This window comes from Agelaius tricolor, unplaced genomic scaffold, assembly GCF_023055355.1.
Source record: "Agelaius tricolor isolate 1412-34295 unplaced genomic scaffold, bAgeTri1.0.p SCAF_5, whole genome shotgun sequence".
NCBI lineage: Eukaryota > Metazoa > Chordata > Aves > Passeriformes > Icteridae > Agelaius > Agelaius tricolor.
The window spans coordinates 49877353-49893482 of NW_027269265.1; the positions used below are offsets into that span (position 1 = coordinate 49877353).

The 16130-nt window shown below is 36.0% G+C and overlaps 1 protein-coding gene across 16 annotated transcripts in view; it reads left to right on the forward strand.

The window, feature by feature from the left end:
* Positions 1 to 16130, forward strand: part of SOX6 (SRY-box transcription factor 6) — a 370607-nt gene that overhangs the window by 146632 nt on the left and 207845 nt on the right. For all 16 annotated transcript variants that reach the window (XM_071427882.1, XM_071427878.1, XM_071427887.1 and 13 more), the window contains one exon: positions 8608 to 8818. In XM_071427882.1, coding sequence (XP_071283983.1) covers positions 8608 to 8818 — 211 coding nt within the window. The remainder of the gene's footprint in view (positions 1 to 8607; positions 8819 to 16130) is intronic.

The window sequence follows — 16130 nt, forward strand, 5'->3', positions numbered from 1 at the left end:
TGAAATATAAAATTGAACTTTATTTGAAGAAGAATCAAATAATTGTTCTTGTTGGCATGCTTGTTTTATTTGTTTTATTTTCATTTTGACATTGTATAATTTTTCTTTTCCAAATGCTCAGTCTATTTTAAACCTTTCCCTATATTCTAGGGTGAACTGTGTTTAAACAGAATTAATTATCACCTGAGTTCTTCGCAAAAGACTTGTGGTTTATGTTCACCTAAATCTGTAGTAATTTTATTCCTTTCTCCTATTTTAACATTTCCTATTTTTATGAAGCAATTTCTGAAAACTTTTTAATTCACTTCTGTATATTGACATGAATTTTTTCAAAAGTAGAAGCATTAACACGTTCTAAATTGTTAATTTTTTTTTTTCCTTGGGCAAGAAGGAATCAGGTATGCATGCTGATTAACACACTCCAGTCATTAACATGTGATTATGTGGGCTGCATATTGAGCACCTGCCAAAAGATAAAATCCAGCACTTTACTACATCTGTGCAAGGACTTTTTGCATTTCTTTTGTACTTTGACAGCTCAAGAAAAAACAGACTTTGGTATCTTTGTTCAGCATAATAAAACTGTGTACATAAAATACCTTCATGGAGGAAGGAAAGATACTACATATATTTATTTTAATCTTTGAGGCCATGAAAAACCCAGGGACGGAGACTTGCACAGCACCAAGTGTAATATGAATCTCCTAATGTACTGTATCACTGACATTCATATACAGTTTACAACATTCCTGCATGTTTATAAGGATTATCTGTTCTGGGATTCAGCCAATTTTATTGTAATTCACAGCAATTTTACGTGATACCTTTATGTCTCATAAATTTCTTGTTTTTATTTCAATCTTCCAAATGTTTCATCAGTGTTTACCTTAAAGAAATACAAGTACTCAATGCAGCAGGCTGGTTTCCTGCATGCATTCCTCTGCAAAAGCTAAAAGGGGGACATAAAGCTTGTACTACATGTCATGTAACTATATACAGAGGAGGATTTTCATGTGCATTTGATATTGCTAAAAACATAAAGACAAATTTTATTTTTATATTTACAATAGACCTACTTATAAGTTGGACAATTAATATGACCTAATAGGGGGAAGTTGGATATATACAAAGTGGTCTGGAATATCCAAGCCACACAATCCTTGTTTTATTTGGCAACTTCTGATAAGCATGCATCACAAAATACATGTCTTTATTTACCCAAGAGGTAAACAGTGCTGATCAGCTGGGACTGATCACAATGCTTCTTTAGTTTCAGTTTAGATGAAATTCTAAGTCTAAATAATCATTTTGTAAATGGCTGTCCATTACTTTTTCCTTAATATGAGCATTTAACCAAAGCGCAGGGCGTAAAGTCGCAATATTGTTGTGATTTATTACCAAATGTAAACACAGGGAGTTAGGACAGATGGTATTTGGATAATTAAGGAAATCCTTAGCATCTAACTCTTACAAAAGCACATGACTTTATGAGTATCATTTTTGGCTGAGTTGATTGCCATATAGAAGAGATCTGTCATTGTATTTAAAAATTTTGGGGTGTTTTTCTGTTGTGGAATGGAGCAAAGTGCCTGTCAACGTGTTTCAAATTGCTGCTCATTTGTAAAGAGAAGGGTTTGAATCACAAAGCTGAAAAACTGTAACCTTCTGAAATCTGTGTACCCAATGTTGGTTCACCTGGTTTGCTCCAACACCTAAGTAGGAAGGGATTGTTGCAGTTAAGCAATATAATATAACATAATATATATTTTACATAAGATAAAATGTCCCTGCCCATGCCTTCCAAACTGACAGCTGGTTTTGCAGTGGCTGCTTCATAAGACCATACTTAGATTATATGTGCTTGATTATTATGACAGCTCATTTTCAAACCTGTGATTTAAAGTTATTTTCTTTTTTAAATTTTTTTTTAATTCTAAATTTAACATAATCTTTCTTGGCTTAGAGCTTACTGTTGTATTGATTCTTCTTGAGGTTTGTAGATGTGTATAAAAGATGGAATACAAACCCTTTAGAGATTGTATTCAGCCTATCCTTTAGCAGTGAAATCAGAATAAGTTTTATCAGGGTAAATGCTGAGTAAAAGACTTGAAGCTTTATTTCATTACTTGCCATTTGCCCTCCCACTAGCATAATTTGCTGAGACTTAACAAATGATGTTCTCTCAATAGCTCATAGCAGTCATTCTCAAGCCTTGGATTTAAATAAATCTTTCTTAATAAAACTTTTGTGTTTTTTTCTTAATCAGATGAGAATTGGAAATGATCACTTAGATTTTTAATTTATTTTAATTCTATTTAATTAAATTCCTCAAAATGGGAAACCATATTTAATGTAGTGATTGGAAATGATTTTGTAAACATTTGCTTTCATTATATGTTAACTCCAGACTAGTTCCAAGTGCCAGCATGCCTCTAGTACTTGGAATCAAAACCACTCTGGATATCCAACTTTCCTGGGGTGTTTACATGTGTCCCATTCAATGCAGAGACAGATAAATATCCCTTTATAACAGAAAAGCCTCATCCACATGGAAATAAGCAATTCAGCTAACACATTTTATGTTAGTAATATTTGCTTTCTACTTCTTGGCCATTCATCCTGTGATTTCAGTTGAACTCTTACAGAAACAGTTTTCTCTCTGGCTATTAAGTGGGATTGCAGTCGTCAACTTTCAATCAAAGTTGATCACAGTTATTATTAAATTGCTAACTAGCACTGTGACCTTGATTTCGTACAGCCCTCAGTTTCATTTCACAAGGTTTCCTCTTTTCTCACCTTCAGAGAGCTCCAGAGGATCCCCCCTCCCGACGTGAAACGTAAATGCTGCCATTAAAATCCGCAGCCCTGTGCACATCCCCCCGTTTAAGGCTCCTGACAAGGGAATCCAGCTCACCAGGCTGTTGGTCTGTCCTTAACCCTTAGGAGGACACCAAACAGAGATCTTTTCCCAAGCCAGATCTCCACTTGTGATTGTGGTGTCCCCAAACTGAGATGTTGCATCTCAACCCCCCAATACAGCCCCCTGTATTTTTTACTTTGGCTATTTGGGGGAAGGAGCAAGAATATTGAATTGTCTTTTTAGCCTGTAATCTCTCACCAATAGAACTGTGATTTTGTGTCTGATTGCTCTATTTTGGAAGTGAAAAGACTTCATAGAAGGTGACCAAGTTGGCTCACGATTCAGCTTGCAGGTATTGCTATAGATATTGGCTTCCCAATATGAAAAATACCGGCTCAGTTATCAATACCTTTATTTTTGTCATTTTCACCAGTACTCTCATTTATCCTGTTCAAACCAGTGGGAGCACTGATGGAAAATAAGCTACTTAAACTGTTTGAATCTAAATACACAAGAAAATTTTTTTTACACTAATAAGAAAATTATTATTATTTACTCAATCCCTTTTCAGTAGAAACATCTAAGAGCCTATAAGGCTTTTCCTTTCTTTATACAGAAACCATCAGCTATCTTTTTGAAGAATATAACCCATATAACTTGTGAAATTTAGTGAATGCACTTGCTAAAAATTAATTTTCTCAGAGTAAGAGGCCTGCTGAACTATCTTTACATATTATCTTAATGTAACAGTTTTAAAGGAATTATTGTGGTGTGTGAAGAAAATACCATGTGTGTAGTCACAGAGTCCCTGTCTTTATTTTTACCAAGTTGTTTGTAATTATTCAGAATTGTTCCTGCCATTCCCAAAGCTTGAGCCATTCACAGCAACTCTAAAAGAAATGGCCAACAGGTCACTCTTTTACACCAGGGAGCCTGGAAAGCTGGTAAGACTAAGAAAAATGTTGTTGAACCACATGCATTCCAAGAAAATTTGCGGTTGGTTAAAGCATATTGTCCCTCCAGCATGAAAAAGTCCAAGGATAGACCTAGGAAAGCTTTCCCCATGTTATGCTGGAACTCTGTATGTTGTTTTCCAATTGACATGCAAGAAAGGTGGAGGTTTTATTAAAAGTAAAGTGTGATTTCATGCAGGGGCTATGTATCCCTGAATGAGTCATCCATAGTGTTTGTGTCCATACCTTGCTACTTTGGGGTTTCTGTATTTTGTGCATCTATTTATTTTTCTCAATTTTTTACCTTTTGAACTTAATCTGTAAATTTTAGTGCCTATATATTGGTATTTAAGCTGTTATAATAACAGAGTTTTTTGTCAAAACACTAACCACAGTATGATCAGTAATGAAATTTGGGCTGTGCTAATGAGCTGGTAAGAAAATGTAGATAGGAAAAATGCCATTTATTTACCATGATATGAAACCCCAACGTTTCAAAACTAGACTCAATTTTGCCCCTGCTGAATAGTAAGCAGCTGAAATAGTGGTCCAAAACTGAGTTTGTCTCTTCAGGGCAGTAAGATTTTCTGGCTTAGTCATCTCTGCAATTAAACAGCTTTTTGACTTTAAGCATTTTTACCTGACACAGGCAAAGATTAAGATAGAAAATCATTGTACTTGTTGTTTAAGCTTTCAGATCTGTTTTTTTTTTTGTTTAATAAGCTGTCCTTAAATTTTTTGGTTTGCCAATTGTTAGAGACCAGTTTGGAAAGGCTGCTATTGTGGTGGACAGGTATCCCTGTGCAGTCCCTTATGCATTCTGCTACAGGCATAAACAGTTCTACAATTATCAAGTATTGTTGTGTAAGTGGGAGGGTAGTTTTATAAATTCAGCAAAACCAGAGGGAGATCCTGAAGAAGCATGCCCTGTGTTAAATATTTTATCCATAGACTAAATGTTTGCTATTTATCTGATTATGTTTTCCGTATTTCCCCCCGCCTTACCTGGAAATCACTGAAATTGGTGAGAATACCACACCATGGAAAATGTACTTTATAAAGGGAAGTGTTATCTGTTGAAGACATCATGCCAAGTTTAGACTTAAAGTACCATTTTTACAGAAATATACGAATTTTAAACCTGAGAATCCAGGGATAGTTCCCTTGCCTAGTGTACTATGGAGCTACTGGATCAATTTGGGCACCAGATTGTGTCCACATACATTAAGAGGATATTCATATCAGCCATATTTTATTATTATTTTTTTATTTTTATCAATGATGCTGAGAAAAGCTGACTTGCATAGAAATTTTTCATCAGCACTGATGGATTTCTCATTTGGATTTTACAAAATGAAAACATTTGGGTTGATCTTGACTAGGCACTTTACTTGTATTTACTTCCTCTTCCATGATCTTGGAAAGTACATGGAAAAAACCCCTAATAGCATTTTTTCTTTTCTCTCTTCAGATCAAACAAAGAGGGAATTCCTCATTCTGTAAAAGGTGGCTTCAAAAAGCTTATTAAGGCTAAGAGATGTGTTTTTATTGAATTGTTCTATATTCATGCTCAAAAGGACCAGGTTCTCCTTTCCTAACCATGAATTCATGGACTTGTTCTAATTTAGGAAGCAGGGTGGTCCTTATCTGTCTGAACTCCAGACTTTCTAGGGAAAGTGCTTTATGCATTAGAGCAAGAGGATCATGAAACCATTGGTTTCTTGATCCAGTGGTTTGGATCCAATTGGCAGAGGCTAGGATAAAGAAGAGGTGATATCCCTCTTCTTCCAGACAACACACACAATCCACTAGACTTTTCAGAGAATAGCTGGATGTATTGGGAGGGTCTTTGTCTGCTGCTCATGAATGTCAATGCAAATTCATTTTTGATAGCCAGGTCTGCATCTGATGTATGTGATAGTTGTACTTTTGGTCCTGCAGTGGGTGAGGTGCTGGGACAAGCCTGACATGCCACGACAAGTGGTCTCCAAAAGGTTGTAAGGTCCATCATGGAAATTAAAATCCTTCATACATTTGCTGCAACATTTACTTCATTTTCAAGAAGCTGAATGCTGCAGTAGCAACTTCCCTTCATGTACAGTTAACTTTCTAGAGTAAAAAATAACTGGAATATTTCCCTTGCCCCCTTGTGCTTTGGTCTGTCTGGTTAGCCATTAATGTGAGGTCAATAAAACCTGCTCTAAGTGCCCCAGGCCTAAATAGAACCAGAAATATTACAAATGCTTTTTCTATTTTATTTTTATTCTACATTTTAATTATCCACAAAACTGGCAATATAGAATACTTCATTAATTGGACAAACCCTCATACTTGCAAAGGCAGTCATTCTGCCTCGCTTCCATAAATCTGCTTCATTTGTGTGGAGTTTAAACTTGTCACATCTCCATTATGGATATTGCAGTCTTTTGGGCAAGAAAAAGAAGGGTGAATGTGCTGCCTGATGGAGGCAGGACTAAGGGAGTCTTTCCTTACAGCAAAGGAACATTGTGCTGGACCATGTATGAATCCAGATGGGGAACAGGAGAGGTTATCGGGAGGAAGAACATTCTGTTATTCCTAGTAACTCCACAGATTTGCCTTATCTTCTTGTTTCCAGCCTAAACAATAGATTTAGTGTTCCTTGCTGAGAGCATGAAACCCCTGCATTGAGCCTGATGGATGTGCTTCATGTACTGTAAGAGGATGTTGCTCTCTTGAGAAAAAACACCTCTAAAATGACTAAGCTGTACTGTCCTCAAAGGTGAAAGTGTTGAAGTCTGTAGTATTAATTCTTCATTGAGGAAAGGGATTATAGAAAGTCAGGCTTTACATCTGAAAAATATTAAAGATGCTCCTTCCATCTCCATTGTAAGAAAAATACGAAGTAGTTTTTCTTAGAAAGAGTCAAAAGTATGAAAGCTTTCCATTTTAAAGGCAGCTAAATAAGTTAATCTCTGTACCTGGTCTAAGATACTGTTCTCTGTGATGTTTGATTCTTCAGTGAATACAAATTGATGGAGTGAAAAATTAGTTAATGTTTATTTGCTAAAAATACAAAGAGAAAATTTTTATTTCATGTCACCTCTCTTTCTGTTTGTGCCTGCAAAACCTCTGTCACTCCTACTGTGTTGATGAGGCGCTGCTACCAGTGGGATGAGATGTAGTGTCTTCTGATTTCCTGTCTTAGTGAATAAATACATTTGCAACATCCCTAGCAAATGCTGCCTCCTTCTCCAGTGATGGTAGCAGTGCTGTGCTGATCACAGACCGCTGTGCTTGAAGATGATGTGTCACCACCTCCTCCTGCACAGTCCCCAGCCTCTAGCCACCCAGCTTGCTCCTTTTTGGTCTTGCTCCTTTTTGGTCTTGCTCCTCCTGTCACATTGCACAGCTACTTCCTAATCTGTTCCAGACTGAGGCAAAGATTTGTGTCTTGTGGTGTAGCTGATGGTTAATGCTTTCTAGCCTTTCTTCAGTGCTCCGAAGATTGGTATTTTCAGCTCATAAACTAGCAGGAATATTATTGTTATGGGGAACACTGTGCGGTGCAAGAATGTTTCTTGACAAGACTATTAATTAGCTTCTTAATATTTAAATCTATTGCCATTATAATTGCTCTTAAATCTTAAACAAAGTATGTTTCATGGAATCTAATATACACACTGACATTTCTAGGCATACCATAAAGAAACATTAAAAAATCAATAGCTTTTTGCCCAAAATATTTAACGCTCCTAGCCTGTAATTATTAAAAATTAAAATAGAAGAGTAATTTTGGAAAGGAAAGTGTGTGAGAAATTCTTGTGGCTGATTTTTTGAGGACAAATCCAAGAACTTCTTCTCTTTTTAGCTGAAATTGTGGAAACAGAGATGCAGTGAATGTTGCAAACATGACTGGGAGAATGACAAGTCTGAGCCAGAGAAGTTCAGGAAGGGCTTCACTGTTGGGTGATATCACAAAATTGAGGAGAGCTGTCATTACTCGTTGCTTTTTGATACCCTTTTTTTTCTTAAAATTTTTTCTCAAATAAGCATTATCTATTGACAAGGGAGATGGATGTTTTTTACTTCTATGTTTTTGACTGTATGACACCTGATGCATGTGGTCTTGGTACCTGTGTATTGGCATACATGACTTGTGTTGCCATAACTTCATTTCCTTTCTCATTCTTGCCTATGTTGACCTGAAAATAAGATCTCCTTTTGTTTATTAGAAGAATTGTAACATTCACTCTTTAAGAAAATTTTAAATTTAATTTAAAGGGCAGTGAATGTGCATGGATGCATACATACCATTAACCTTATTTAACTGTGAAGTAGATTGATTCCTCCTGGATCATTGTTGGCCTAACACTTTCTCTAATTTTAAAGTTATGCTGTTTTCCATTAGCTGAGGATTTATCCAGGAATAATTTGTCCTTGCTTGTACTTTCTTCCTTAGTGCTACGTATATTGTCCTTGCTTAAGGAACTAAAGAAAACTGTAAAAGCCTAACACATCCATTGTTAAAAAGTGTTAAAATGGCTTTTTCCTGACGAGGGAAATCCTTGATGAAGATTACCTCAGGCGTGAAGTATGAATGTTAGAAACATGGAGAGCACTCGTATTAGGGATAAAAGTGCCCGTGTAAAGCACTGAAACAAAGAAATTCAAATAATAACGCTCAATTTATAAACTGAAGGATAGATATAGGCTTGTTAGTATAACAAATGATGCTTTCAGCTTTTGCCTGCCTGAGATCCTTCTGCCATGAGAGAAGAGCCCATGTTTTGACTTTGCTTTGTTTCTTTGCAGGAGTCAGAGAGTAATAAGTTATGTTCCCTATATTCCTTCCGAAATACCTCTACCTCACCGAACAAGCCCGACGAAGGAGGTCGCGACCGCAGCGAGCTAATGACCAGTGTTAACTTCGGGACGCCCGAGCGCCGCAAGGGAAGCCTAGCAGATGTGGTGGACACACTGAAGCAGAAGAAACTAGAAGAAATGACCAGGACTGAGCAAGAAGGTATGTGCTGGATAAGATTGATGCAGTTTCCCCACTCCCCCACCAGTCCTGTAGTTTTTATGGCATAAAGGATGTGTTGGGTATCGAGGGCCATAAAACTGCATAATTGGTGAAGGCTAGGATAAAGTTATTCACAGGTCTCCATGGCAATGGTAGTTTGAGATCCATTAGGGATTTTAGACAAATATTCCAGTTTTTAAAAACTTTAAAAACTGTCTTGGTTGTGAGTCAAAGCAAGAATGTTGGATTTGGTGAAAACTCAACTCTTACTTGAAACATTATGATGAATTCTTAACTGGCTGTGGATTGTGAGGGTTATTCTTCAGTCATATTTGTTCTCTTTCTTTTAAAAGACAAATGTTTATTTTTAACAATAAGAATGAATAAAACATGAGCTGGTTTGTTTTGCCTTAAAAATTCTCATCTTTCATCACTTTAATAACCCAGCATCTGTAACTAGGAGAATGGGAAACATTTTAAGTGTAAAAGTACATAGTACTGACCTATATAGCTAGAATTACAGGGGAAGAAATATCTTTTTTTTTCTCCAGTCTCCTCAGATATTGTTACAAGTATTAAAACAGAGATAAAAATGCGGACAAATCTTTGAGTGCTAAGGCAGTTTATGTAGCCAGTCCTTATTCAGATATTTTCATTGACTTTGCAAAGATTTTGGGCCATGGTAGGAAACAAACAGAATTGCAGAGTGAGTTTATCAGTGTATGTGTGCGCACAGTCAGGAGCTTTCATGACAAAAATTTCTCCCCTTTTTAAGTAGAATGAAGTCTTACTTGGTTCTGCAACAATACCTTTTAATCTGTGAGCTCATACGTGAGTTTGAATCAGCAAAGTTGTGAGAGCAGGAGGCTCTGAAATAGAAAAACAGGTGCGGAGGCATCTGTGTGGATTCTCTTAGATATTTTCCCAGTTCAGTTTTGTGGCATTAAAAATAACCCAGGAAGAATATTTATAATGTAGTAGAGCCAAAAGACAGTAGAGCTTTGTGATTCTTTCTTTCTTTGAAATAGGAATGAGTTCAGAATTATTTTGCCTCCTCAATTTTATTTTATGGTCACAGTGCACTTCAAACACTGCACTTTAAGTTCCCTTGGTCTTATATAGCAATGCAGATTTCAATTAAAATTGAAGCTGATACAATAATATGTTTAAATATGGGTAAAATCATGTAGTGATGGAAGTAGGCTTCCAAATTTCTTGGCATAATTGTTAAATGCCAGTGTGTTCTATAGGTGTCCTTTCTGAAGCTGGTGAAACATCTCTAAAGAGAGAATGTCCCAGATTCTTTACTACCATCTGTCTGTTTTCAGCTGTAAAGATCACTCTTTTAAAAATTGCTTTCTTAGATTTGGTGGTTAGGCTAGGAAAACTATTTTAAAGATTACTTTGGCAAAGTTGTTTTCTGCAGTCGGTAGCAGTCGTTCGACACCCCATGCTAATCAAAGGTCTTGGCTCGTACTTTGCTGCGGGAGTGCTCGAGTTGCTTTGATTATATTGACACCACAGCTAAGGCTTTTCCAGAAGTGTACTGGATGGTGTGCTAATAAAAATGTGCATCAAAAAAGTTTAAACATAGTATCTGTCTGTAGGGATTCGAGCGTTTCATGGCTTATTTTTGTATGGGTTCTCAAGAATTTTCTGCGCTTCCCCTGTATTGGTATACACTGGTTGTTCTAAGAGTGCAGAGCAGAGAGATCCCTCTCTCTGAGTCAGAGCCTTCCACACTATGTGTTCTCATCAGCTGAAATAAAGGTCATTTTTGATCCATAAAATAATCTTGCCTTTTATGGACCACATTATAATGGAAAGCTATTCTAAAGTCTGCCTTCAAGTTCAAAGGTATTTGACTGTATCTTCATGTTTAGGTTAGGTTTAGATTAGATATTAGGAGACAATTCTTTGCTATGAGGGTGGTGGGACTCTGGCACAGGTTGCCCCGAGAAGCTGTGGACACACCTCCCTGGAATTGTTTAAGGTCAGGTTGGATGGAGATCTGAGCAGCCTGGTCGGATGCAAAGTGTCTCTGCCTACAGCACTGGGGCCGGAATTAAATGATCTTTAAGATCTCTTCCAAGCCAGGCTATTCTGTGATGATTTTATGGTTCTTCGTTAAGTTATTTTCCATTAATCCACTGTTTTCTATAGGAAAAAAAGTTACTTATGTTTTCCAGAAAATAATGGTACAGACTGGTACCATATGAACTAATGCAGAAAAATAATTAATGGAAAGATTGGGAATTCTTCAGGATGTTACTCTTAGGAAGTTCAATGTTTCTAAACTTCTGTGTAGGCCAGGAATATCAAAATTCTTAGAACAGCTTTGAATACCCAATTCGGTATTCAGAGGTTTCTCTGAATTTAAAAGAAGTACTCTCCGTACTTGTTTGATTAAAATAAAATGTTAAAAATAATTACTATTTTAAGATTGAACTTTGTTTTAGCTCTGTGCAGTAAGTTGGAGAAATGAGGTCTGAGATTATGAAATTGTTTTGCCATCTTACAGTGTCTTTTGAACAACCTAATAATAGCCTGATCACACAATTACCATACATGACGCTCTTTAACACCTATCCTTTAAAATATGTTTCTATGCAGTTCTTTTCTTAAAATAGTATGCAACCAGTGTAATTGAGGAGCTCTTTGTGTACTAAGTCCTGCCCTGTCACAAAATTGCTTACCCAAATGGAAAAATACCTGCTGTTTTTTTTTTTTTTTTTAAATAGAGAGAATAATATAATGGGTTTAATGAATGAAATGGAGAAAAGATGTGTTTTTACTGTATACTGTGGTGTGGGCTTTTAGTCCTGCATATCTCCTTTAAAAGAGTGTAATAGTTCATGTTAGCCTCATTTATAGGGATGACCTCCTTGACCACTGATGTAGCTGTGGGATTTGGGCTAACACACAGTCATATGTCAGGTTAATTGTAGAGTCAAGTGTGGAGTAAAGAACTCAAGAATTCCAGTCACAGATCTTACCCCCATGCCAACACAGCGAAAAGTCTCTTAATATTGTCATAGAGTAACTTTCTGGTCCATCTATATCATGTGGATTTGAGAAATACAGGTTTTTGGGGACAAACATTTAAATACTTTGTGCTATGCACTCAGATATTAGGTGTCTGCTATGCTCGTATATACTCCTTGTTGTTTCTGTTGTACCTCATAACACTGGAAAAGAAATATATGCTGGGAGACTTTATTGCGTCTAAATAGATATATTTAATCAGAGTCCTTTGGCTCCTGAAAATAAGTTGTCTAATGAGAATTTCATCTGAGCAGCTGTGACTGAGGAGGTCAACAGGCATTGCCTAAGAGAATATGGCCCAGCTGGTTAAATCTGGTTGTTGTAGTGATTTAAATGGTCAAGTGCTGCTTGTAATCCAGGACCGTCTGTTTGTAAAGGGAAGAGTGAGTGCTTCAGCATAATGTACAGCTGTTTTAATCTCTCTTTAATAATAGTGCTTCAGCCAGTGTCATGTCTTGTGCATGGTGTGGGAACACGGTGCCTCACACAGGAATATACCTTAGGTATGTTTTTAGCTTTATTTGTAGTCTGAACACAGATTACCAACATTACAGGATAAGCAACATATTTTTTGACTTTGTGGTCCAGTATTTGCGTTTTTTGTACAGTAAGGCATTCCTCTGTCTTAATTTGTAATGATTTGCAAATGAGAAAACTGATGAGAAAATTGAAAAAGAAAAGAATGCTGCAAATATTTAGAGTTAATTTGAGTATGTAAAGACTTTGCTGACATGTGTTCTCATAAGACAGAAGAGGTCAGAAATGAACAGGTGTCTAATTTAATCAACAACATTAGACTCTAGGGCCTCTTGGATAACTTGGGTATATTCATCTTAGTTATTCTATGAGTTGAAGGATTGTTTTACTGGCCTTTTTCTTTGGAAGTATCCTACAGTACAATCAAGTATTAAAGCTCTTCACAGCTCAAAATGAAGAATTTCTGTTAGTGTGGTCCAACTGCTTCTCTCCTTTTCTATCCCCTTCAAGGAAAAGACTTTTCTTTTTGAATATTGCTTATGTTACTTTTGTGAGGCAGATTTACAGCCTGGGCTGCCCAAATTCTATGCTGAGAATTGGCTCCCAGACAACTATCCTAGTGTAGCTCATCATAAGCCTCTAGGAGCAATAATTAGTAGTACACATCTTGTCTGTAGCGAGGAGAGCAGATTTCTCCCTTTCAGATCTGGAATGCTAGGTTGGCAGGTCAGCTGGCACTTCTGAGCTGGAAACTGGGCATGTCGCTTCTGCTAAGTGCTAAGCCCTCATTACTCAGGGCCTGGATTCCTAATTCACTTTTGACCTTGATTCAGAGCAATGTATACAGTATCATTTTTCAACCAAGCTCGGTTCACAATTCTAGCACAAGCTTTTCATGAAGTGCCTCCCATTCTTGTTTCCTCCTTGAAGACTATAGTTGAACATTCAGAGATCAAAGATTTCTATGTATGCATGGTGGAATAATGAACATCTATATAAAGAGTAGTATATTCATAAATTTCCATCTATTCTCTGTCATGTGCACCTGTTTGTACTCTCTCTCTATGGGGGGATATATGGGTGAATATTTAAATTAAAAATTAAGGGTTCACATGTATTATTAATTCTGTATGCAGTAGGAAAATTCTTACTCTGTAGAGGTGGTTTTTCTGATTTTTTGTTATTTTTTTCTCCAGCTTCACAAATTAATAATAACTGAACACTTTCTGTTATACTGATTTAAAATAGATTAACAATTCCCCTATAAAGCTTTCTATCATTCTAATAATTATATTGGAATATAATATAAGTATATTGAAGTATTGCACACACAAATCCATGAAGTTCCTGCTTATTCATCGGGAAGTAAAGAAACTTAAACTTTCACATATCATGTTTTATAAGTGGACATTGGCAAACAATTTGGGTTGCCATTGTTTGTTTTATTACTTGTTAGTTCTGGTTGTTTTAGGTTCTTTTTTAAGAATCTTTGTGCATTATATTGTATTAAATGAATGGAGAGTTTCCATTTTTTTGTGGCTTTGTTTTAAGCCTGCCACAGCTGAGAACAGAGAGAGTTTGGACATGTGCATTTATTTTTTGGTATGGTTTTAAGCACAACCTTTGAGGACTTTATGTGTCAGGAATTTTCTTTGGTAGATCAGTCCTAGAAGTGAACTGCTGACCATATGTGGTCAGTGAATATTTTAAAATGTTTTAAAAGAATTTTTGCACAGATTTAATTCAAGTTATCTGTCGTGTGGTGTGCTGGATACCCACACTTTCCACTGATGAAGGCATGATCCTTGGCTGTCCCAACACACTCGGTGTTTACAGACCTCTGTTCTTTCTTCTTCCTTTTTTTTACTTTTTTTTAATGAATAAAGATATTTTGTTCAAGACTTCAGAAACTAATAAAAAAAAATTAATCAAATAATGAAATTTGCAAATGGTCACTGGCATTTCTCTTTGGATATGAAAAGCTCACCTTCTTAAAGTCCTTTCATTATCTTTGAGGACCCTACCATTATCTGCTCGGTACCATCCTCATCATGGCTCCCTTTTCTTCTTAAAAATCACTTTTGCTAAGAAAATTCAGAATCAGTTATGCATATGGTAAATTTAATACTTATCTCTTATTTGCTTTTTGTTGGAAGGCGTATATAGTGGCATCTGAGAAAGGGAATTTTTCTTCTAAACTCCAGACATGCTTCCAAAATAAAAACAAAATGAGCAAATAGCCCAAATGTCCAGAAAATAAATAGATGACTCAGACCAAGTTAAAGGAGAGATAGGAAGCACATTTCCCTAAATTGCTGTTTTCTTCCATTATTTACCTCCTTACCATATAATTAAATACATCTTATTATGTCTCTCTCTCTCTTTTTTTTTTTTTTAATTCCAATTATCTTGGTAAAATCGCTTGGTTACTTTTTCATTGCAATACATGATACTGGTTTAAAAAAAATAATTCTTCTATTTATTGACATAGATAATAAAATTTCTAATGTTTCTTTTGCTGAAGTCTAAAGTGAATTCCTATGTCTTAATGTGTTAAAGTAATTTTGGACCTTTTTTGGAACATGACCACAAAGGAAGGGTTTTCCAGTGTTATTTTCCTGATAACTAAGAGAAGATGCAGCCGTTTTCTTTCTCTATTTGATTTTTCCATCAGAAATTTGTTATGTTAATGTATTTCCATTTAATAAATTTAGAATGCAACATACATTTAAATAATATTTTTTTCCTTTTTTTGCAAAGAGAGACTCAGTCTGTGTAACCATACTATGTCTGGCCATTAATATTTAGTCTCATATTTTAATTTATCATTCTGACTGAAATTTAAGCATTTTGGATTATTCACTTTCTTATATCCTTTAAATTTTTCAGGATAGTATTTTGTGATTAAATGCTATCTCACAATTTTTATTTAAGAACTGGCACATCTTGCCATCTTTCCAGCTCATATTTGTGTTTATCTGGCTGCCTGAGCTACAGCCTTACCCACTGTTGTAGCATTTGAGAATCTAATCACTGCTCACAGGTTCTGTGTGGATATAGGAATTTTTCATCACTTTCCAGTATGTCTTATGCTACATTTGAAGACTTCACTTTCCTTGTTATTGAAATTGTTTCATGGCACACAAATGGAGAGCAGCAAAGACTTTTACATGGGTATCATGGAGAATGAGATCTACATGAATAGGTGGATAGATTAGTTGGGCCATCTGCTTTGCTAAGATGTTTTTCATGTCCCCTCTTAGTTCTTATTCAGGATCATCAGCAAGGAACTGATGATCCTGAAAAAGAACTAACAACTGGCGAGTCTGATGGAGGCCTTTTGAGAACCTGTCAGGAAAATCATACACTTTGGTTACTGTCAGACATTTTCCTTGCTGTAGGATCCATGGAAGTTTATGGAGCTTCTACTTTTCTAGAGGTTTGGTTTTCCAGTGCAGGTTGTTCTCTTTTTGAGGCTTTGAACCTGTGCATCCCTACAAAATTATTGCTTTTGCTTGTAAACAGAGTTGATCCTGATAGAGGAAGAGTCTGAAATTCAGGTCTCATTTCTGAAGATTAGTACATCCATTCTAGCCATGAAAATTCTTTATTTTTGAGAAGGTACTTGGATTTACTGTTTTGAGATTCTTATATTATGTTGAAGAAATATTTTCATTCAACCTAGAATATATGAGATGGGTAAAATCCTTTCCATTGGAAGAAATGTGCCTTCACCCTGTTCTCTTTATCCCTGAACAGGACAGATTATACTGAAAAAGGCTGAAATCTT